The 24,804-nt window shown below is 40.0% G+C and overlaps 1 protein-coding gene across 1 annotated transcript in view; it reads left to right on the top strand.

The window, feature by feature from the left end:
* LOC149080439 (hemocyanin C chain-like) overlaps positions 1-24,804 on the top strand; it is a 345,862-nt gene that overhangs the window by 318,121 nt on the left and 2,937 nt on the right. Inside the window, exon 8 of the mRNA XM_089239556.1 lies at positions 831-1,054. Within this exon, the coding sequence (XP_089095682.1) occupies positions 831-1,054 (224 nt within the window). The remainder of the gene's footprint in view (positions 1-830; positions 1,055-24,804) is intronic.

Genomic DNA, 24,804 nt, shown 5'->3' with positions numbered 1-24,804 from the left:
CATGAAATATCCCAGTGCCACAAGGGGGCCATATGCCCCCCCCGTTCGAGAACTACTAGTTTATACAATCGTCTACTGCTCTGAGCGGTTGGAAGTTCAACACATAGGTATTGTCGACGATGTTGTTACGGACTTCGGATTCACACTTCGCTAAGCTTAGAACACAAAATGATTTCTGTTGTGCAGTCGCCATCTTGACAAGCCCTGAAGTGGCGGCCGAAGGAAGAGTGTTAGCGCTGCCTATCGGCAACTACGTTAAACTCGGGATTTCCCTGTTTCTACGTTATTCGATGTATATAAAACCCCTGTATTTCCTGTACTCAGCCAATTTTGAGCAATTTCAACAATAATAGGCAATTTCGCAAATATCTGACATTGTATTTAGCGACAATTCCTAATATCCGGAAAGTTCCATCACACAGGACAACGGTACCATAATATGTTGAGTTGTTTTGTAATCCAACAACTCCAACAGCGTGGATTCCTTCAGGACATCATTATTATGCAGAATTACGCCAACTATCGACAAATTTTTGTGCTATTTTGTACTAATAAATAACAAACTCATCATATGAATAATCTGTTGTACAAATATCGTCTTATTTGGAACAGTATAACACACTCCAGACCTCTAAATGGGGAACTTATTTCGCGCTGATCCTGTATTTTCTATCAAATTTTTCTTGATAACCATAGGTCGTGTACGTATACTTCTTTAGAAATTTTTCATACACTCGTAGTGAAAGCTGTACGTAGTTCATGCTGTCTTGACAAATCACCCTGTATATAGATGTACTTTTTGTAATTCTTATTGTTATTTTTTTTTTTAGTCCACCCAGGTGCAAACACAATAGACCGTTCATCTAAAGATTCAAGTGTGACAATCTCATCAGAAAGAAAATTCGTTCAACTCCTGAAAGGAATTGGAGCTAATGAACATTCAACTGAATTCTGCAGCTGCGGTTGGCCTGACCATCTTCTGGTGCCAAAAGGAAATGACAAGGGAATGGACTTCCATCTATTTGTAATGATCACAAATTATCTAGAAGATCTGGTGAGGATTTTTAAAATTTCTGAATACAGTAAAAGGGATTGTTTTCTTTCTCTTGCTGAAATTTCATTATAGATAAATTGATAATTAGTCCAACCTCGTCTGACTTACTAACTAACCGTACTTAGCTCTAGTATATTCCCAGAAACAGTACCATCTTTACGCATGGGCTCACCCCCAGGGCCTCAAAAGAGGAGGGGCCTCACAAAAGTGAGATATAATTGAAATTTTCAAAGAGTATACACATAAATTTGCCTAGTAGGGCTTCAGAAAAATCACTTGGCCCAGGGGGCCCATAGCACTCTGAGGACGGCCCTGCCCAGAAAGGCAGTTTAGTACCATTTTACCTTCGTAAAAATGGCTGAATCAGAATTTATATTTGTAGAAACCAAAACGCCATAGTGAGGAGGAAGGAGGGAAGGGAGGTCCACCTTGCTTACAGGTCGTGTCCGTTCCGAGAGATCTCAGTGGGAGCAAATCTTCTTCCCACTTCACTATCCTCACACATTTACACCTGTCAGGCACAGTTCAGACTCGGGAAAAATTTTTTTTTATTTGAACTAACAACTGTCAGAACGAAGACGGGCAACACTTTTGAGGTCCACTTTTTTGATATGAATATACCTCTATACCAGGGCCGTCTCAACAGCATCATAGGGCCCCCCCTCATCTCACTATAAATGCATGCCTATCAATTTGCATGCTTAATCTCTAAAATCCTAACCAGGTCCGATTATAATGAGAGTTAGTTCATGATAATCACAACAGTACTGACGAGGAATTACCCGCCTCAGACTTGGATGGCTTCTCGATCGACACTAATTCACAGAGCAAATTAAAATATGTGCTAATAAATGCCAGGAGCTTGGGTAATAAGAAAATATTTTTCAGAAACTATGATAGCTGTGGAGGGTCTGAATCTTACAGCCATTACAGAATCCTGGGCAAACGATGGAGATGAATCTTTCTTACACATTTCAGGAAATACCTTTTTAAGAAATAGACCGGATAGGAAAGGGGGTGGGGTGTTGATATACGTGAAATCATGTTTGGAGGCTATAGAGCGTAACGTGCAGAAAATACACTCATGTCCATAAATTAAGGATAATGCCAGCTCTGGCAAAAAAAAGGTTCAGAAACAAAACAAACGTTACTTATTCATAAAGCCCATTTATTAAACAAAAGATAAAGAACAAAAACGATGGTGCATGTATGATACCATTCATAAAAACTACGATTTTTGCACCCTGGAGCAATTGTAAAAAAAATCTCCTTTACAAAAACTTACTATTACATGGTTGGTATGATGGTTAATACATTGTATGTCTCCCATGCGATGAAATACAGTCCGTACAACGCCTAGGCATGCTGAGTATCAAATTATCGATCTGATCTTGCGGAAGATCACTCCACTCAGCAAGCAATGTTCTCGAAGTTCCGGTACACATGTAGGAGGTGGTTGACGGGCTGCAACTCGTCGGCCAAGCATGTCCCACACATGCTCTATCGGATTCAAGTCAGGTGAGAATGCTGGCTATTCCATACGGGTTATATCCTCAGATTCAAGGCATTCGTTTACGATGTTTGCTCGGTGAGGACGGTCGTTGTCATCCATAAACACAAATTCTGGGCCCATGGCACCCCTAAACAAACGTACATGTTGTTCCAAAATGATGTCCCGATAAATTTGGTCTTTCATGGTTCCGGTTTGAACATGCAGATCTGTTCTGGAACCCAGTATAATTCCACCCCAAACGAGCAATGCTGCCCCACCGTAACGGTGTCGTCCAATTATGTTGTCTTGGTGGTAACGGGTACCTGGCGTTCTCCATATGAAAGTCCGACGTGAATTAGACTGCAAGCTAAACCTGGACTCGTCGGAAAACATCACACAAGCCCACTGTGACGATGTCCACATTGCATGTTCTCTACTCCAGCCTAATCGCTGCCGACAGTGAGTTGCCGTGAGCGGAACACATTTGACAGGCCTGCGAGCATATAGACCAATATCTCCCAAACGTCTGTACACGGTTTGCCTTGAAACTGTGGTACCCGTGGCTGCAGATAGCTGACGAGACAGGTCGGATGCTGTGCTCCGTCTGCTTTTTTTGGCAGTTACTGCCGAATACAGGTCTTCATTCGGCGTTGTAACTCGGGGGCAACCTGTACTGTAACGTCTACTGACATTTCCATTATCTTGGAATCGTTGCCAAAGCCTAGAGATGACACTTTGGGAAATTCCAAGTTCCATCTGAGTACGCCCACATTCCAGGCGGCCGATAATTCTACCACGTAAAAAATCATCCACATGCGTCCTCTGTGTCATAACTATTCGCTTATGGCACCGAGCGCCTTACAGAACTCTTGTGAACAATTTTACTTCTTTGTCACCATTCCTTATATACCAACCTCTTACACTCTCGTCATTGTGATGTACTTCTGGTGGCTTCCTGAAATTCGCATATCATTCTTGCAGATGTGTGTGATAATTCTACAGGTGAAATTTTCGATTCGATTAGATTTCGATTTCCGTGTGATTCTGAATTATCCTTAATTTATGGACATGAGTGTAGATATTGAAACTATATATATGGGTTGAGCTTGAAAAGAAAAGACGTCATAAACTTATTGTTGGGGTTTCTTACAATCCACCGAACAGGAATCGTAACTACATCGCCAAACTTCATGATGAAATATCCTACATGTGTAAGCGTAAGAGAGTCGTCATACTAGGGGATTTCAATTACCCGGGAATAGATTTGGAGAATCTTTCAGCTAGAGATCAAAAAGGGACTTTCTTAAGTTGGTGCTCGATAGTTTTTTGTATCAGCATGTATCAGAAGCCACTAGGGGTACTGCTATCTTGGATTTAGTTCCGAGGAACTTGTTGAACATGTTTCAGTGGAGGACGGGTTTTCTTCCAGTGATTATCGTGTCGTCAGTTTTCTCTGCAAGTTTTCTTCGGGTGAGACTGATAACAAAAGACTGGTTCCTTGTGTTCGGAGAACTAACTTTGATGTTTTGAGAGAAAGGCTAGCAGAAGTTTTCAAAGAACGGTTGGAATCAGTCGGGGTGGTAAGTCAATGGGAAGAATTTAGTGAAAAGTTATCTTCTGTCTTACACAACGTTATTCCCTTTGTTCGAAAAAAGCGTGTTTCTACATCGTGCCCCATATGGTTCACGGACAGCGTGAGTAACCTATATTTTGAAAAGAAAAGCGCATTCATTCAGAGTTATACTTTTATACTCTCATTCAGAGTATAAAAGTGGACGAGGTGATCTGTTATTGTTTACTGATGAAAGAAAGGTGTTGAAAAAAGCGATAAGAGGTATGTGTAGTGCTTCCAATGACTTTTTCGCGTCGGTTTTAAATAGAGAAAACGATATTCAATGTACTGGTGTTGCATGGACTAATAAAATCCTCAACGATGAACGGTCCTAAATCTTCTAAAAAATGTTTGTGCAGGCAAAGCACCAGGACCAGATTATATATATCCTAGAGTCCTCGGGGAATGTGCTAAGGAATTGTTAAGGCCGGTCGCGCAGATTTACAGGAGTAGTGTTGCTGAGGGTATTGTCCCTAGGGATTGGAAACTTGCTAATGTTGTTCTGATATTTAAAAAGGGTAGTGGAGAGGTTGTGTCTAATTGTCGTTCACTGAGTTTGACGAGCTCCCTCTCGAAAATTTTGGAAATTGTTATCAAAAAGCAATTGCTGAAGTGGCTGGACGAGAATAGTTTATTGTCGGATAATCAGCATGGGTTCAGGAAGGGGAAGTCATGTGTAACTAACCTCCTTTGCTTCAATGATCACGTGACTAAGGTTTTGGGTAAGGGCAAAAATATAGATGTTTACCTTGATTTTCAGAAGGCATTCGATCGGGGTCCAACATGGTAAACTCTTGAAGTGTTTACACAAGATTGGGGACAACTTGCTGAAGTAGATAGAATCGTGGTTGAGAGATAGATCACAACGAGTTATGGTTGAACAGGGAATTCTCTGATTGGACAAGCGTCACTAGTGGGGTTCCTCAAGGAAGTATCCTGACCCCCATACTTTTTTCACTTTTTATCGATAAACTCTATCAAGGTATCGATGGGATTGTTGACAAATTCGCAGATGACGTGAAGCTAATGGGGGGTAGTTGGGAATCAAAGCGATAGGGAGTTGCTCCAGACCAGTTTAAACAGGATTGCAGCATGGGCAAATGAATGGAGCATGACGTTCAGCGTTGACAAATGCATGGTCGCTCATTTTTGTTCGAACAACCAACATTTCTCTTACGAGTTGAACTAGGCCCCGGATGCAACTAGGATCAACGATTTGGGAATTCTCATTGACGAGCGGCTTATGTTTTCTGAACATTGTTCAGCGGTGGTCAGAAAAGCAAACAGAATGCTCGGTTTCATTTTCAAAAGTGTCTCTTCCCATTCTCCTAAATCCTAATTCTTCCGCTTTTCCGAGGCTTAGTTCGGCCTGGACTGGAGTATGCTGTAAGGTTTTGGAGACCATACCTACCGAGGGACATAGACTTGGTTGAAGGGGTGCAGAGAAGAGGTACGCGTGTCCTCGTTGGCACATGCGGCCTGAGTTATGAAAAGAGACTTCATTTTTTGAATATGTTTACATTGGATAAACGCAGATGTCGGGGAGATATGATCGAATTGTTCGAAGTTCTCAATGGTATGAATAGGATGGATCATGATTTATTAATTTGCCGTCAATCAACTGCTTTTACAAGGGAACACCAGTATATTTTGACGAGGGACTATTCTAGGTTATGGTGTCGCAGAGAATTTTTCTCTAATAGGGTTGTTAATAAATGGAATAGTTTACCCCCGGAGGTAGTAAATTCTAACACAATTGATAGTTTAAAAAAAAATACGATAACATGTTTGGGTAAATCGAGAAGCTATCCATTCTTAGAATAAGACAACCATAAATACATTTTATGGGCATTGTATAATATTTTATCATGCATATATATATATTGTTTATGATTTTTGTGATTGCATTTTTAATTGGGTTGCTGTACTTTAGTAATGTATGACACCCATACTTGTTATGGGTGATAATTCGGATGTCTTTCTCATATCTTCTTCTGATAATCTTTTTCTCAGCCATCTCGTTAGGCATTTTGCTTGTTGTGGCCTTGATTTTTATTTGTACAATGAGGCCCCCTTTGTACTTGAGGCCCCCCCCGTGTGTGTTAATGAAATTAAATATAACGTGTATACAAGATTATTTTCTGTCAAAAAAAGCAGTGATTTTCGAATGACTCTGTCTGTTTTGTCCTTTTTTACATGAGAAAGTCATTCATATTTTGCAAGCAGACAAATTCGTGAAATGAATCTGCTAAGTTCTATATTGCTAAATGCCAAGTTCTATTGCTAAATGCCAAGTTCTATTGCTAAATGCCAAGTTCTATTGCTAAATGCCAAGTTCTATTGCTAAATGCCAAGTTCTATTGCTAAATGCCAAGTTCTATTGCTAAATGCCAAGTTCTATTGCTAAATGCCAAGTTCTATTGCTAAATGCCAAGTTCTATTGCTAAATGCCAAGTTCTATTGCTAAATGCCAAGTTCTATTGCTAAATGCCAAGTTCTATTGCTAAATGCTAAAATCTATTCCTAAATACTGAATTCTATTATTAAATGCTAAACTCTCTTGCTAAATACTATTTTTTGAATTTCTTCCATTCCGAAAAACTTCGACTTAAAGGAAGAAAACTAAGAGTTCAGGGAAAAATTTCAACACAAAAATACGGAAAAAGTTTTGGGGGCAGAGTGAAAACTTACTTATTTATTTATCTCAACAGGCTGAGCCCAATTACAGAGATGGGAAGCACACAGACATAAGAATACGAAAAATACAAGTAATGAAAATTAATAGAAAAGCAAAATAATAATAATTTCATTGAATTTACAGGTTAAAAATTAAATCATCGACAAACATAAAATCATAAGGCTATTGTTTATTTACGACACAATAGCCTTATTTACAGTTCAATCAGAAACCTCTTCAAATTCAGACTCATCAGTAGAGCCCGGATTATATGCACTGAAAAAGTGGCGAAATATGCAAATATGCACTTAAAAATGAGCAAGATATGCATTAAAACCCAAAATATGTAGTAAAATATCCTGAAAAACGAAAAATTCCGAAATATGTACCAAAAAATGAGAAAATACCCTTAAAAAAGCTGCTCCAGTAACAAAATATGAATAACAAAATAATTTCGACACTCTTTCTAAAAAATATTTAACATTTATGACACATCTCTCTAGAAATAGCATTACAATAAAATGATTGATATTTGGAAAATACTGTATTACAAGCACCTCTATTAAATCACTAAATCCCACCTCCGGAAAAAAATATGATATGAAAATATTACGAGCAATATTTACTTGTAACATTATTTAAGCTCAATCACTTTCTTTTTAATAAACCTTTAAAAATAAGCACTTATTCTGAAAATTCTTTGATTTTATGCATTTATATGCATTAATGCTGAAAAGGCCAAAATATGCAAATGTATACACATATGCATATAATCCGGGCCAGGGTATGAAAAAATTATTTTTTTTAAATAAAAAAATCTATAAAAATATAAAGAGTTTTTTTATTAAAATTAACTGATTGCTTATTGATTTCAACAAATTAAATAAATAAATTAAAACGAAATAATTAAATGAATTAGAACAAATTAGGAATTATCCCAAATTAACTTAAATAAATCAATTAAAACAAACTAATCATAAATGACCATAATTATCAGAAAAAATACGCCAACGCGTCGATGACCCCGAATCATAGGAATCGATATATAGGGGCCAGTGAAAGCTCGAATTTCGTACATTGGTCGGGTCAACTGGGCTGGCCCCTTCGTGAAGGGGAAGCGTCTGCCTGTTGTAATGATGTCGTAATGGTCATAAGGCGCTTATGATAGACAACCAATAAGGAGCTGGCACTGTGACGCCACAAAACTTGTATTCGCTTCCGAAATACGCTCAGGTTTGCATCCAGCGGGAAAACTCTCCCCTGTGTCCGTAGCCTGAGGAAGACAAAACGTACAAAATAAAGAATGAAAAACCGAAAATAGATGAGAAAACAAGAAAATATATACAAATTCATAAAGCACCTAGTAGAACATGGAATCCTTATGAAAAATACCTGGGAATTCACCCGTATTATAATTTTTGCATGCTCGCAAAATTGGTGAAGCATTTGAAATGTTCGTGCGTGCACGAGGTAAATAAAAAACATTTCGGGAACTATGAATCCGTCGTTCGCGAGATGGCGCGGAGATATTAAATAGGCTCGTCAGGTAATAGTCATCGATTCTGCCGTCAAGAAATTTGTGAAAGAATGATAGATCTCGCTTTGTAGGTCTCCTATCGAGAGATGTCATCTTGAAAGAAGAGAGATTCGAAGTAGGCGCATCTGGGACGTACACACCAAAATTCTTCCGGAATAATGACCTCAAAAACTTTTTCTGTACACGTTCAATACGTACGCTCATCACTGCAGGAATATGGCCCCATATCACGGAGCCATACTTAAGTGAGGGCAAGACATATGCGAAATACAGTCGTACCATCGCTGGAACTGAGGTAAATGGTCCAGCCGACCTTACGAGAAAGCCAAGCGACTTGTTAGACTTCGACAAGACACTTTCCGCGTGAGCGCTGAAGTTCAAATCACTCTTGAAAATTACACCTAAATCCATTACCATGCTCTTTCTTTCTATAGTTGCCGTATCTACGGTGTAATCGTAAAGCAATGGATGTAATTTTTGCATCTACGGTGTAATCGTAAAGCAATGGATATAATTTTCGCGTGAATGAAGCGACACTGCACTTTGAAACATTCAGACCCAGATTTTTGTCACTACACCAATAATTCAGATGGAATATATCATTTTGAAGAGCCAAGCAGTCTTCTATGGATTGAATTGATCGATGAAATTTTAGGTCATCAGCGAACATGAGGCAACGGCTATTTTGAATGTACAACGGTAAGTCATTTACAAAGATGAAAAAAAGTATTCGATCATTTTTGTCGCACCACGGTCATTTTCTGCACACGAGGGCTAATTAGACCAGGACCTACAATTTATTGCCGATTCCGAACCGCAGGCTTGTTTTTTATACTCATCGAGAGGTTGGTGCGCTAACCCCTCGATGGGGGACTCCCTGCGGTAGCAATTTTTTCTGTGGTCATGTCGCCGTTTCTGCTGTACCCCTGTGTCAGGAGAGTTTCCTGACAAGGACGAACCGGGTATCGAACTCGCGACACCTCTAAACATCCTTTGGTATTTTAGGCGAGTATCTTATCGACCTGGGCTACCGCGCCCTGAGAAAAAAGTAACGGACCAAGAGATTGGACCCCTGAGGAACACCAGACGTGCTTGTATATGGTTTAAAAAGATTTCCTGATGGCAGCCTAACGATGTTTGTTTTGTCACTCAAATAGGAAGCGAACCAAGCTGCAGATTCATTTAACAAACAAAATTGCGAGCGTAATTTCGTTAAGAGTACATGTTGATCTACTTAGCTTGATGATACAATTGATACAACGGAGCGAGCGTTGCGATGACATGTTCATTCCTTCCAGGGAATAGTTGGCACAGTTGGCGTTTCTTTCTCACGAGTGACGACGGTGGAAATGGCTGAAGCTACACTGTTCTTTATTGGGGATATTTGCCCATTCGCCATGACTGAGCATTTTTCGTTGAAAAATACGTCCAGAAGCTGTATAGAGCCCAGCCTTTCACACACCATGACCTCGGCACCTTTACACATGGTCGTGTCCATGTTGCGACGTGAATAGAGTGCTTGATATACATTATCCAACTTATTTTTAAACATCGAAACAACACGTGCGTCCATATTCATCGACGCCATTTGGACTTGAACAGATATTCCAGTTATCGGAGTTCGACTTATCTCGAATTGACTGTACCGTTTAAATTTTTCAGTGCTTTAGTTTGGGGCTCTAAAATCACAAACAGTTACATTTTCGTTATCTTTTAAATAAAAAGTTTCCTTGATTCACACAATATTTTTCTTAATCAAAAATTCAAGTGTAAAATACTCTTATTTATTTATTAACATTAAATAACCTGAAGGAATGCATGCCAACGTTGCCATCGCTGTTTTTAATTTGCTAAAATGTACTTTTTCGAATTTTTCTTTCTTATTTTTCAAAAAGACTTTCTAATCTTTCAAAAACATTCCAGGATATTTTCACTCATTGACTGCTTTCTAGAATTCAGCAGAAACTATGAATCTTAGCATGACCACAATGTCGTGCCATCGGGACACGAACATCTTTATTTGAAATTAAAAGAAAGCTACTCTAGCCGAGGTAAAGAAATAAAATTTCCACGAAAGCAAAACTCAAGTAGCAAAAAAATATAACCTTATAAGGCATTCGAAATAGGAATTATGGTATAATAAAAGTTGTGACAAAAAAAAAGGATAAGCCACTCAAAATACAAAAGCACAAATACTCACCCTCCAATCTTCCTCTGCCCTTAGAAGCACCCCGTGGTAGGAAAACTACCGTAGGTATATACCGTGTAAGCAAAGGTTTTTGTTGAAAAATTTGTTCCTCAATTTGAGGAAGGGGGGTTGTCGGCTCATATACGGGTCAGTTTTTGAAGAGAAAATATCAACCCTCACTTTACCAAATCATTTAATGATTTGGTAAAGTAGACTAACACCATATAGCTATATGGTCTCAGCATGGCTAGCTTGAAGACCTGTGACGTTATTGGACTATTTAAGATGGCGTCACCAACCAGTAGAGTGATTTTTGTAGCTATGTTAAAACCCCACAGAACCGATAATGTTAAAGCTAATGCAAAAAAATCAAAAACATGTTTGGCTTTCATACCCGGTAGACTAATGTCGATTTTATAGCCTTTAGATGTGGGCATCAACAAACCTTTTAGATTTTTTAAAGGAATTTATGGAGAGAATTGATGAATTTTCCAAAGATAAAGAAACAACATAAAGCGGTGTCTTAAAGAAACCCGACATTGACCTAGTGAGTGTGCTAGTGACTTCTCACGAGACGTAGAATTCTGTTTGCACCGAAATCATCATCAAACCATTTAAAAAGTGTATCAATTATGCAATGGGCGGAACTGAAGACGACATCCTCTTTGAAAGTGACGACACGACAGTGATGTCACACCGTACGATGACTTGGCTTTTCGGTGTAGAACTTGGAGATTATCAGAAGAAATGGATTACACCATTGGAATCATTTTTCACTAACTTTTTTTGCATGAATACATGCGAATTTTTTATCCCTATAAATTGCATTGATTTTAGGGGGTCTGCTTGTACACCTTGATATTCCATTTATTGCGGTTTTTGTGGTCCTGAAGTGAGTAAGTCGACTTATACACGAATATATATGGTATTTCATTTCACTTTACTTTAAACTGAATTTGAAATCAACCCGGGCCAGTCCAGCCAGGAACAGCCTGCCCTCCGAACCCTTAAGTTTCCGCTAAGAAGTGTAAAAAACACTAGGATTTTTTTAGCACTCAGACAAATACTACTTTCTAATTAGTCAATAGGGATCATGTGTAAATTCTGGAATTTCATTTAAATGTGGAAACGATACAGAAGAAAGTATGTTTCTAATTTGACGGCGGTCGCCAAAAGTGAAAAATACAGTATTACTCCGAATTTTCACGATAGGTAGGACCGTCGATAAAACCGCGTAAGTCAAATTCACGCACGTTTGGGTGCAATTTTGCATACAAAGACATATAAATACTAGTTAATTGGAATAAAAATTTAACAAAACACCTATCTTTAGGTTGAAATTACAATCAAAAATATGCAGTTATTTCTGCAAAATGTACTAAATTGAATGTAAAAAGTTGGTTGGTATAATGATATCTTCGTAATATCTAAGTGGTCACAATCAGGTCCTTAAAGTCAATATTTCCTGACATCCGTGCAAACGAACCTCAAGTGTAGTGCGCTCTCCTGTTGTGTTTTTTAAAACCTTGGTTTAGGAGGCAAGAAAAAAAAATTTCACTCGTGAGTTGAAATTTATATATTACATACCAGGTGGTTTATCATTGATAAGCGTTAATGCATTTTTAAGGCTGACAAATAAGCTTGGAGTTCAGATATAAAATCGTGACTAGACTGCAAAAATGTCAAATGCCATACCAAGTCTTGGAATAACACTTCTAAGAACCGCGCGGAAGTTTTCATCTTTAACCTCCAACTTATATTGTATACTCTCGAAGTTACTTTTCATCGTAGTTTAGTAGATATACTGTTCTGGTTTTCCAAACAATTCTTACGTGATTGTAGCTTAAAGTCGCTATTAATTCAACAATTATCCTATGATTATGTTTCAATTTGGGAAATGTGCACTTCTCACCAAAAAATCGCGTAACTCCAAGTTCGCGTATCTCAGGATAGCGTAAGTTAGGGTATTACTGTACAACAGATTAGCACATAATTTAAAAAGCTTTCGCCAAAGATAAGAACTCAGCCATGCAAGAAAGCAAAAGAAAAATTCTGATTGTTCGATTATATGATTCATTAAAAATAAATTAAAGATATAAAAAATACTTCTGAGAAAAAGTTCTTACGACATACAGGGTGTTCTGTTAATTGACCGATAAACTCAGAGGGTTGTTAGTAGGCACCAAGAGAAACAAAAATTACAACGGAACATGGTGTCGCAAACCACGTTGAGAGGGTGAAAAACGCATGCAGGATCTGAGTCCAGAGGAGACAAAAGGTGGATGTCAGTTGATCACTACATGCGTTCGTGGGTTTGCTCACCATATCTGACATAAGCAGCGCCGCGAAACTCATGCGCTGGGGTAGGAGGATAACACGCTGCGGACGACGTAAACTAGCGCTGTTGAGGTAGTAAGCACGTATAGCGGTTAGAATGGATGCGCGGGACCCGTTGCTTGGCCTCCACGTTCGCCAAATCTCAATCCGTGTGACTTTTTCCTACGGGGTCACCTTAAATCTCTCGTTTGTGCGACGCCTGTGGACACACCGGAGGATCTCATAGTGCGGATTGTCGTCACTGCGGCAGACATCAAAAGCATACCTAGTACCTTCGAGTGCGTCCGGGAATCGTTTTTACGTCGTTGTAGACTGTGCAATGACATCAGTGGCAACCACTTCCAACAACTCTTGTAATAACTAATCAAATAAATCTTTTTGTAGTTATTATTGTACTTTTTGTCGTTCCAGCGCGACGTCGAAATCTGCATGAGTGTTTCCCGATTTTCACACTCTCAACGTGGTTTGCGACACCATGTTCCATTGCAATTTTTGTTCTTGATGTCTACCAACAACCCTCTGAGTTTGTCGGCCCATTAACAGAACACCTTGTATTATTGGTACATTAGGAGTAATATGTCGTGGACCGTGTCACGAACATATTAAAATGAAATAAATAAGCATTACGCATCCAAAATATTCCCCGTTGTGTGCAGCAATATAAACTTTTATTCAATTACTCAAAAATTCGCCACAATTAATCTACTTCAAAATCTATTGAATTGACAATTTCAATCAAGATATAATGAGAGAATAATTTGCATGTAAAACAAAAAGCAGTTATTTGTCACTCAAAGCTTCACCACTTGCCCACGTCCTGTCCAAGATCTTTCTGTTGGGATAAAGTTTATTATTTTACATTTTGTATTGAATTTGTAAAACAAAAAGAAATAAATTAAATGGGCAACACTGCCTGACTGATCCTACCGCATGAAAAACACACCACAGAGTGACATTATCAAAAACCACACCAAAAAAATATTTTCTTTTCGGGGAATGGCTATTGGCAAAAGGTGATCACATGGTGGTTCTTTTCGGAATTTGTCTAAATTCATTATTCGAAAAACATAATAGATATTAGATTGTATGAGTGGGCGTCTAAATTAACCTTCAGACGCTACAGGGGGTTCGCTGTGCATTGGCCTTTACTACAGGGAATCCGCGACATCAAAAAGGTTGGGAAACACTAATATAATATATACTGAATGAATGAGCACCAGAACTTTGCCACTGGACTTAACCCGTTGCCGAGATCTCTTCCAGCCCAGCTTCGTGGCAGAGTCTGGAACACTTTATTTTGTGTCAAAAAGAAAAAAATAACATACAAAATTTTTACAATATATTTTCCCCGGACAATTGGTACTGTCGTGATATAATATATTCTGAATATATAATCTGATTATAAATATATATAATATTCAATAGTGTATAAATTTCATGTATAATTTATATAATAATATGAATAATCGCATCACCGAAAAGGAAACAGAAACAGATATTCAGACTTCGCAGAGAAATAAAAAGCATATAGCGATTAATATCACTTAGCAGTCTGAACATTGAATCTTCGCAATGCTTTCACAAACAAGATTTTTACACTTTCTGCACAACATCAATGTGCTGCTTTTTAATTTGTTTACGTAGCACTGTTAGCGTTCCCCAATTTCTCTGTTTGATTATCGTCAGACAAATCTGGTGGGGGGGGGGAGAGTGCGCATCTACTTGCGACGAAAGGTGATCGGAGTTCATGTGCTAATTATAAAATGAAGTTCCTTGAAGAAATTTTTTTCTTTTTAACTTTTTTGTAGAAAATCCATGCATTGATTGCGCTCAGATCGAGGTAAAACTCCACAGATTCTGGATATTTTTTTCATTGTCGAAATTTCAATTCAGGGATGAAAGGAGCTCAAAATCAAGATCAGGTTTTCTTTGATACACATTCATCGCAATAAAATCTCTTTTTAGGCGTTTGGTATTTTATAACTGAGCATTTGAGTTTTACCCACATTAGGGATTCCTCGTCGGGATTTATTCATGGTTCCCACGAGACTAGTATCAACAATTTTTAATTTTTCCGCAAGCTTCACACAAGTATAAAAACTAACAGTTGTAATATTCCTGCCTTTCTTTAGGTATGGTTGCGCTCTGGAAGTGGTACATCATTGGGACGTAATTCATCCTTTACAAGGCAGTTGCACCCATGTTTAGAATCAACATCAACAAACATCTAGAACTTGATTCCAAATTTGTCGGGCTTATTAGTCATAAAGGGCTTACTATACTCTGTTCACTCTAACTTGGGTTCTGATGTAAATAAACCGCTGTACCAATTTTTGATATCACCCCGCATCCTTTAGCTCTATTGGTTGTAATTTTACCCGCCCCTTCATGTTCCCCTTCGTGTTCCGAACACGAGTGCTTTTTCCTCAAATTCGTTATGAGAAGAATTTTCCTTTAAAATTTTTTTTCACTGTTCTCCAAATATTGTTGAAATAAAAACTGTTGATAACACTAATTAAAATAGAGATATATATATCTCCCAAAAAAAAAAAAAAAAAAAAAAAAATTCGGTATAAGTTATTCTGTCGTCATCATGTCACACTCCTCAAGAGTTGGGATGGCAGGGCCCCAGCCCGGACATTGCCTGCTACAATTCTTGTCATTTTTTTATGCTAAAAGTTTACTATATAGAAGGGCTGTTGAAAGGTTGGTCTGAGGGCCCGCCAAAGATCACAGCCTGGGGGGGTCTTGCGGCAGGATGTGGGGGCCATTGTCGTTAAAAAAGCTTGTGCGAGTTGTTTATTATTTTACGCAGATAGTGAAAAAAAATCCTCATTTTTTCTTATTACTTTTTTTTCTTCAGAATTTCACAATTTTATTTTTGATTTAATTTACGCCGTATGATTTTCCTGGGCCGGATATGCTACCAATTATAACGTGAAACAAATTATGAGCAACTTACCGTTGTGTTGCCGCTTTTTATTTTTCTTGCGGGTCTGTATAATTGAATATTTCATAATATAATAATCCACGGGCTGTAGCAGTTCCAATTTGACGAGAGAGTCATCCACATTATTTCGTTTCTTTACTTCAACCTGTTGTTGATATCCTGTTTTTTGTCAAGACAGTTTTGGTTTTTTATCCGTGCGTAGGTTGCGAGTCATGACCCCAACATCCAGCAGCAGGAGCCCCTGGACTGAGATGTTTGATGGGCCCCCAGGCCAGGCTTTCTCTCGAGATCTATAGTGTCTGTCATAATGAGGCTAACTGAATAAAAAATGAGCATTACTCTTTCGAACTAGATTTTCAAAACTTTGCCTTCATGTCTTCGTGATAATCCTCAGACTTTTTCGGCTCGCCGCCTTCGACGAAAAAAATATTACTTCCTCCCAACAAGCTGCTCAAGCAGAAGTGCGAATTCTTTTCAAATGCGTATATTCACCACGAACGATGAGTGACCCCCCCCCCCCCGTATCCAGTGTACGTCAAAGCGTGTGGATGAGAAAAAAATCTTGTTGACAGCAACTTTGTTTATAGGAGCCCAGAGCAGCTGCAAAAAAATGAATTTTCAAATGGCTCTGCCAAACAAGATAGACACGCATATTTCATTTATGTCGTCAAACGATAAAGAAGAAAGCTCTTTTTCTTGCAAGACCTCTTGAAGAAGCGTATACACGTGTATATCAAATCTGTTTGCGAATAGGAATAATAATAATAAAATGAAACTTCCGTTTAAAAAGGGCACGGTAATGTTTGAGTGAGAAAGGCGTATCCTGTCAACACCTACCCTGAAGACATAGCAGCAAACACGCTTTGACCGATCTTTAAAAAATATTTTTTCCCGTCTTCCAGATAACTTTGAAATAATATGGAATAAATATTTTAAAAAAATAAAAATTATGAGGTATTTTATGGTATGAGGGGCAAACGACAAAGGACTATATTTTTGGCGGTGTTGCACAGTAAGAAAAGGTGAAATGTTCTTCAACCAATCATTTTGGGCATCGCACACGTGCTTTTATTTACATCAGGACCCAAGTTAGAACGAACAGAGATTAGTCATATATTGAAGGGGTCTACATCTTCTCTTAGTGAGAAAAAGCTATTCATCTACCATTAGGACCTGGAATGTAGTATAACTTACATAAATTCATTTCATAATTCCGAAACTAAAGCAAATTTATCTGACTGTAATCGATTTGCTCCAATAAATTTTATGTCAAACTTCAGATATTTCATAATTCCACTGAATCTATTTCTACCCATGGTCTCAGTGAAAATTGCTGGCAGCCATGTTTTGGACCACAGATCATCAACAGAAGAAGATTTTGATCTAAGAGCTCCTCTGAGGTAAATAAAAGAGAAAGAAATTCAAGAGAAAGGCTCCAATCATCCATTTCCAGCATTCCAGCATTCTTTTAGCTTCACACGCTGCTCACGCGTGGATATTTTTCAGCATTTGCTCATTGCAGAAGAGTCTCAAAGCGCTAACGCAGCTGTCATTTTAGCATGTCTCTTTTAGCATAATAAGATGGACTTGGTGAAATCTTCAAAACGTTCTGTTTTTGAAGCCAACCAGTTGAAGGAGCAAAAATATCTTCAACAGTCCACTCAGTTTGACTATCTTTCCCCAAAAGCTGATTGCCAGGTTGAAAGTGTTCAGAATCATTGGGATATAGGCATGTCATTTACGAACTCGACGTCCACGAGATTGACCTTTCCTAATCGTGCATGTTGCTAAGTGGCTGTTTTCATCAGCAGCATTCAGAGTATCATGTAAAACAAATAATTTACTAACGAAAATCGGGTAGAAAAGAAGGAGAGAGAGAGAAGAAATGCTCAGTCACCCACAGGGAAAAAAAATCGAAGACAAAACAATTTTCACATTTATTATCAACAATTCTCTCATAAATTTTGAAAATTGTTTTTGTTTTTTTTTAATGCGGGAGGGTTTCTCTTGAACCCCTACAAACCAGACACGACCCAGGCTCTGTCCCTCTCGGGATATAAGCCTTTTACCCAATCAGGTTGGGTCGCACTGGGCGAGAATCAGGGGCGCCACCCGGAGAATATCCGGAAGGCGCCCCCCCCCCGGCGCCCCAACCCTCTATCCAAGACTACAGTCGCCAACAAGCTCCATGCACGGCCCTCAGGGCATCTCAATAAGCAGCCCCCCTCCGGGCAGCCACCCAGCCACCAGGAGGAACCCACAAGCCCGAGCAACAGCCCGGAGCACCCCCACCCAGACCCCCGGGACCCAACCGCAAAAACCCCTGGATTTTAATGACAGAAAAAATATACAATATATACATATACACAATATGCATCACACAGTCATCTATTTACACGTGACAGATCCGCCCACGCGACAGCTGCCCCTGTATGCGCTCGTTGTTGACTGTGATAGGCCGATTGAGTCTCGTCAGCAGTGCCATTTTTGCTTCAGACTCTATCCAATGCCCGAGGGGGGCCAGTCCTGTTATCACCTGTAGAGCGTTTGTTGGTGCCGTGCAGTATGCCTTGGTGATATAGAGGAGAAAGCCCCTCTGAACCGAGTCTAGTTTTTTCTTTACTGCCTTGGTGAGCTTGGAACCCCAGACTGGGGCACCGTAGGCCAGCATCCTCTGTATCACTGATACATATAAGGTGCGACGCATGGCACTGGTTATGCCCCATCTTGAGCCTGCACAGCTTAACAACTGTGGGAGAACTTTATTAACTTTATCAGCTTGTAGCCTCACGTGTTCCCGGAATTTGAGTTTCGGATCTATGTAAACTCCTAAGTATTTGAGAAGGTCCGTACGTTCGATAGGAGACCCATCAATATGGAGCCCTGATGAGGTCTTGGACGATATCCACAGATATTTTGACTTTTCTGACGCCACCTCAAGCCCGTGTTCCGTCATCCAGTTGTTGATCTGTTCGAGTACTTCTGACGCGAGCGTCTCCGTTCTACCTTCCGTGGGGCTGCTGATGGCAATATCATCAGCGTACGCTTGGACTTTCACGATTTCATTTCCCCGGCCTGGCCATCTCATCTTCAGAAGGTGGTCAATTACAGCGTTCCAGAGCGTTGGACCAGAGCAAGATCTCTGTGGACATCCTTTAGATAGCCTATGTGTCGCTAGTCCCGCTGTAGTCTGAAGTGCCACTCTTCTTCCCTGAAGAGTGTGGCACACTATTTTGGCAAGCTGTTCTCGTATAGGCATATCTTCGAGTCTTTCTCTGATGATATGTCTCAGTGCATCGAACGCTCCTTTAATATCCAAGGAAATGAGCGCGATATCCTGTTTTTTCGCCCTTTGTTTGACGATCACCTCCTTAATAGCCAGGAGGGCTTGTTCTGCAGAACGTCCCTGTCGAAATCCGAATTGGTTTTCATTCCACCATCGTTTTGCCTCTGTGTGATAAGTTATTCTCTGAGTTACAATTTTTTCCAAGACCTTTCCAATGGTAGGCAGAAGATGTATAGCTCTGTATGAGGTGATGTTGTCAGGATCCTTGCCCTTTTTGAGTATAAGAAATATTTTCCCCAATTTGAAGTGAGATGGAAATATGCCCAGCTCCATGCATTTGTTGAACAAAGTTCTAAGCAGTTGGGAAATTCTTTGTTGATGGCTTTCAAGAGCTGATTATTTATGCCATCGTGTCCCGGGGCCTTCTTGTCACTTAACCCTTTTATGATTCTTGTTATTTCCGCCTTCGAAATTGTCGGCTCTTTTGTTGTCTCTTTGCCTGATGTTGTGGCACAAACTATCTGACCTGAGTCTTGATGCGGATCTGTATCATCCTCCGGAAATAATTGTTTTAGCTCTTCTTCCGCAGCCTTCAATATCGGAAGGTTTTTTCCCACTGGCATAATCAACTGTGGGTGCCTCATTCTTCTCCTCACCGTTGCCTTATAAGTCGTCCCGAAGGGATCAGTCGCTTCTGTGCAGAATTTCCGCCAGCTGTCCTTCTTGGTCTTTTTAGAGCTTTGTAGTACACTTTTCGATATTCTCTGTACGCCTGACAAGCTGCTATCTTTGTTTCCCCAAGGGCTTTTTTGTATCTTTTTTTCTTGGCTCTGAACTTTTTTCGCATAATATCAAGTTCTTGATTCCACCATGGAGTTACTGTTTTATTAGGTTGCCTTATTGTCTTGAGCTTTTTATCAGCTGCCTGTTTGATTTTGGCAAAAGTCTGGTCTACGGCTTGCTCTAACTCATCCTCGTTCCTGGCCTGTTGGAGCATTTCAACTAGCCGTGTTATGTCGGGTTTGATGTGTCGAAGAAAGTTGTCCATTCTCCTACGTGAATTAGAGTATTTGGCAGTTGGATCCGATCTGGGTTTGTCGTAGATCTGAATGATCAGGCACTTGTGTACACTGAGTTCCTCCTCATGATCGATTGACCAGTCTATCCGATTCAGTGGAGCCTACTCGTTGGCTAATGTGACATCTGGACTCCCCTCTTTTCCGTCATGGTGATATGTTGACTCCCCATTGTTTAAGATCGACAGATTCATAGATCTTATGAAATCCAGCAGCTTTACACCTCTGGGTCTTGTCAGTTTGTAGCCAAGCAATGTGTGTGCCCCATTGAGGTCTGCTCCAATGATACTAGGTACTCTTCCCGCACTTTTGATAATCGCCTGTAGTTCGATTGTTGTATGTTTGAGTCTGGCATATGGGGAGGAGTACGCCGAAGTGAAAATGTACTCATTGGAGTAAAGGCTGATTTTGATTGCTACACTGTTCTCAAGGACTGAGAATGTGGTGCCTTGTATTTGTCCATTTGGAATAACAATAGCCGCTTTGCAGTTGCGGGAGCTCCATCTAGCCCATTTGCTCGGTATTCCCTTCAGTATGTCGTTATGCGCCCATAGTTACTGCGGAAGGGCAATGTCTATCTTATGCTCATCTATGTATTTTATGAGCTGGAATGTCGTTACAATGCATCGATTACAATTGAATTGAAGGATTTTTATACCTCCTTGGTCTCCATCTGATTTAGCCGTTGTTGCAGAGGAATGCCCTTGTACTGCTACCGGATTCTGTGGACCCATATGGGTACCGTTGTTATTCATTTTTGTTGTTTTTCTTGTTTAAATCTTCAAAAGCGCCTTACTTGTGATCTTTTCTGTTTAACGACTCCTCCTGAATACCACTGTTCTTATCGGCTTTTCATTTTCCGGTCGAGTCCTGCCTGGTATTGTTACCCTTATATTTGTCGCTCCACTCCTTTCTGTGTCATTGGTCAGACAGATACAAATACAAACAGATACAAATACAACACCACAACAGGCAAATTGCCCAACGAGGTGGCTGACTTAAGACATGGATTCCCGAGCCCCTTTTTACCCTACCTACGAGCCCTACCTACTACTACTGCTACACCACACATGCACCCCGCCCACAACCCCCCACGGAACCCCCAACGAATCGGTACATGCGGGAATGTACGTGTAGTGAAACCTGATGTGAAGTTTTTTTTGTTTCTCTGTAATGCTTGTTATGTGTAGTGCTGCCATCTGCCACCAGTTTTTCAAACTATGAGTGAAGTGTTATGATTGAATGATTTTTCGTTGTAGGACTGTTGCTCTCTGTGGCGAGACTTTTTAACGGGGAGATCGGCTCGCATTTGCGCCTTGAAGTTGGGAACCACAGAAAACCAACTTCAGCCGACCACTATTCGTGATAGCCGTTACTATTCGTGAAATTACTTGGTAACCGTCGTCTATGTTACCCTTTTCTTCTTTCCTGATGAAGGGAAGCTGTCTGCATCCTCGTTTATTTAGGTCTTCTCTACCTCTTTCGAAGTTTTTATATCCCGAGGTTGCATGTCCCGCGCTTTTGTTCCAGTTCTTTCCTTGTCGATGTACCTCTCCTCTGCCTTTATCACTGAAAAAAGTTATTCTCCACCGTCTCTCTCTTCTGATGTCTGTTCTTTGCCATCTGCCAGAGGTTTCTATTTTGAAAACTGGGCAACTTATCGCTGAAGCACTGTGACCAGTTTCGAACCTGCTACCTTTTTCCTGGTTGCTCAGCAAGCAATTGATGCACCTCTGTTTGTTGCTTTGACATCTTGAGGTCTCATGTCGTTCTGCACATCGTGCACATCTGGGGTCTTGGCTGGTGCAGTCCCTAGCGTGATGCTTCATCGACTGGCATCTAAAGCATCTCGGGGAGGGCACGAACCTCTTGACCCCTACTCTCTTTCTTTTCAGCCACATGATTCCCTCGTCCAACATTTTTGTTAGTCTTTTGTTGACATTCACCTCCATAATTATGTGACTTTGATTTTTTGCTTGTGCCCGCAACTGGAATTTGTACTCCACCTCCTCTTTACGTTGTTCCAGTTCCCTTGCCGTGTTATCCAACAGCTCTTGGATGTCGTCTTCGCTATTAAAGTTTTTAACCATTAGAAGCTCTCTTCTGGGTCTCGGCGGTCTGATTGTCATCACGTCATTCAGTTCTTTTATGTTGAGTATTTTGCCTGGTAGTTCCTTTGCATCTTCTTCTTCACTCAAATCCACTGTATACCCTCTCTGTGTCTCTCTGATTCGCAGTATTTTTCCGGTTAACTCTAGTTTGTCTTTATTTACCCTAAGGACCAGAGGAAGATCGTCTTTGTCTTCCAAATTTCTCGGGAATAGCAGTAGTGTGTGGACTTGTGCCCTCTTGCCACTCTTGCATATGATGCTGTCTCACAGTCTCTCGTATCGAAAGGGTTTGCCATTGCCAGAAGTTTTTTCTGGATTTTCGTTAACGCTGTTTTGGGCTGTTCATTTTCTACTGTTCGAAGTGATCTTCCATTATAGTCAGCCCATTTCACTCTTCTTTTACCTTTAATGGGTGATAACACCTGATTCTCCTCTACTATCTCTCCTTCTTCTATGGGTTCTTGCATCTATGTCTCTGAAGCTAGCCCCGTTGTCTTTTCTGATATTTTGTGTGACTCTTCCGTCTCTTTTCCCTCGCCAACTTCCTCCCTTCCTGTTGAATGTTGTTGTTGTTGATTCGTCTGAGTTTTTTCCCCATTTACATTCAATCCATGAGTCTTCTTTTTGTCTTTGTCTTTGCTTGGCACGAAAATATTATGTCTTACTCCCCATCGTACCCAATCCCCCATTCCGGGGCTTTCAGTTTTCCTTGATATGTTCATTTCCTCGTTGAGTCTCGGGAAATCATTATCAGCTGTTTGGGTGCCTTGGCTAAATTTAACCAGCCTTATCTCCACCTGTATTTCTACATGTCTTTTCTCTGGATCCGTCCCCCATACCATATCGTAAGTTGTCGCCTCGTCCTCACTCGGCTTGTTCCTATTTGTTTTTATGGCTGGGATCTCCTCGTCCTCTACCTGTTGTTCCATCTTTGTATTGTTATCTGTTCTGTCCTTCGATTCTGTTTCTCCCTTATGAGCCACCTCAACTTGGGCTTGCTTGTTTGGTAAGCACGTTCGCCTTGTTTCCTGTTCCTCAGTTATTGTAGAGATATCAATATCTCTTTCAAGCCTGATGTCTTTGTCGTCTGCTGGGGCGCTAGTCATTCGTTCAGATTCCCCACACGCTTTTGCCATATCTATAATATCACTGATAAGTGATTTAATGTCACTGTGGTACTTTTGCGGTATCGGGAATTTCCCATGGCCCGTTCTTTCTGTTAACAAGTTCCAGAGTTCGTTGGCTGGTTCCACATCAAAGTTATGTGAGCCGCTGTCTTCTTCCGTCAATTCTCTCTTGCCGCTCTCCCCTGATGTCAATGACCAGCTTGCCCTGAGGTTCCAGGAAACTCTAGAACCCTGTGCATCTTGTTCTGTTGTGTTGAGATTATTTTTGTCGTAATCTGATGTTGGAGAGGATGGCTCTGGTTCAGATGATACTGAGATATCCCTACCTCCGTCGTTGCAGACTCCGGAGCTCCATCTCAGTGCTCTGGGTTTCGCCCCCTTGTTGTATTCCCCGTCATCAGACATGTTAAAGTGTTCGCAGAAACTCCGGATCCCCCGAGCTTCCTTGTGGCTGACCCTCTTCTTCTTGATGCCTCTGGCTTTTGTTAGTCGTGGAGTCTCCGTTAAACTCTTGCTTAATCCGGATACTCCTGCTGCCCCTGTGTGATGGCACTGGTTTGTGTAACCTGTCCATAGTAGCCTCTGAGCTGAGATTATGCTCTGCTCCCAAGATATAGATAATTTGCTGTATAGAAAAGTTTATTGTTCCGACTCAAAGTTTATACCAGCTTTGCTCGTCTGATTCCCACCTGAATATTCCACTGAAAAAGTCTTCTTCGGCACGGATGTTCGCCCCTGGTGGATTTGCAGATAGTCCCGATTTTAGAAGAGAAATATGAAAATGCACAACAAATACGGGACAGTGAAAGAATTTATGCAAATATATAAGTATATATAAAAGAACCTAGAGAATTGAACACTTAAAAGAAAACATTTGCAGTAGAACACAAAAAGCTGAACATATTTGTCAACCGTTTCAACATATTCAAAGAATTTTTCTCCAAGGTAAAAAAGTCTCAAAATGCAAAACAATGTTATAGATATTCAGAATATACAAGAGATTCCAATAATATTATACTAGATCCATGAAATCAGCTTTTTTTTAAATTCGTCCCGATTTTGAACAGAAAATATGAAAATGGACAAAAGTCGTGAAATTTCTAAAAATGAGAATATAAAAAAAAATTGTCCCAATTTAACAAAATCAAATATGGTCTGCAATATTTACGGGACGAGAGTATCATAAACAAGAAACGATTTTTAGGCCAACACACCACTGACCTGTATAATCAAAATGAACTCTGACCACGTTTCGTCCAAAATGGCGATTTGAAAATCACAATATAAAAGTGACATATCTATACAATCATTACACCCTTCTGAACAAGAAATCAGATTTTAGGGGAGCCAGATCTTT

Source organism: Pholcus phalangioides, unplaced genomic scaffold (genome assembly GCF_987345545.1).
Source record: "Pholcus phalangioides strain wild (caught in Gottingen) unplaced genomic scaffold, Ppha-v1.0 ptg000011l_1, whole genome shotgun sequence".
Lineage (NCBI taxonomy): Eukaryota > Metazoa > Arthropoda > Arachnida > Araneae > Pholcidae > Pholcus > Pholcus phalangioides.
The sequence above is the reverse complement of the archived record's forward strand: the minus strand, read 5'-3'. Positions and strand labels throughout refer to the sequence as shown.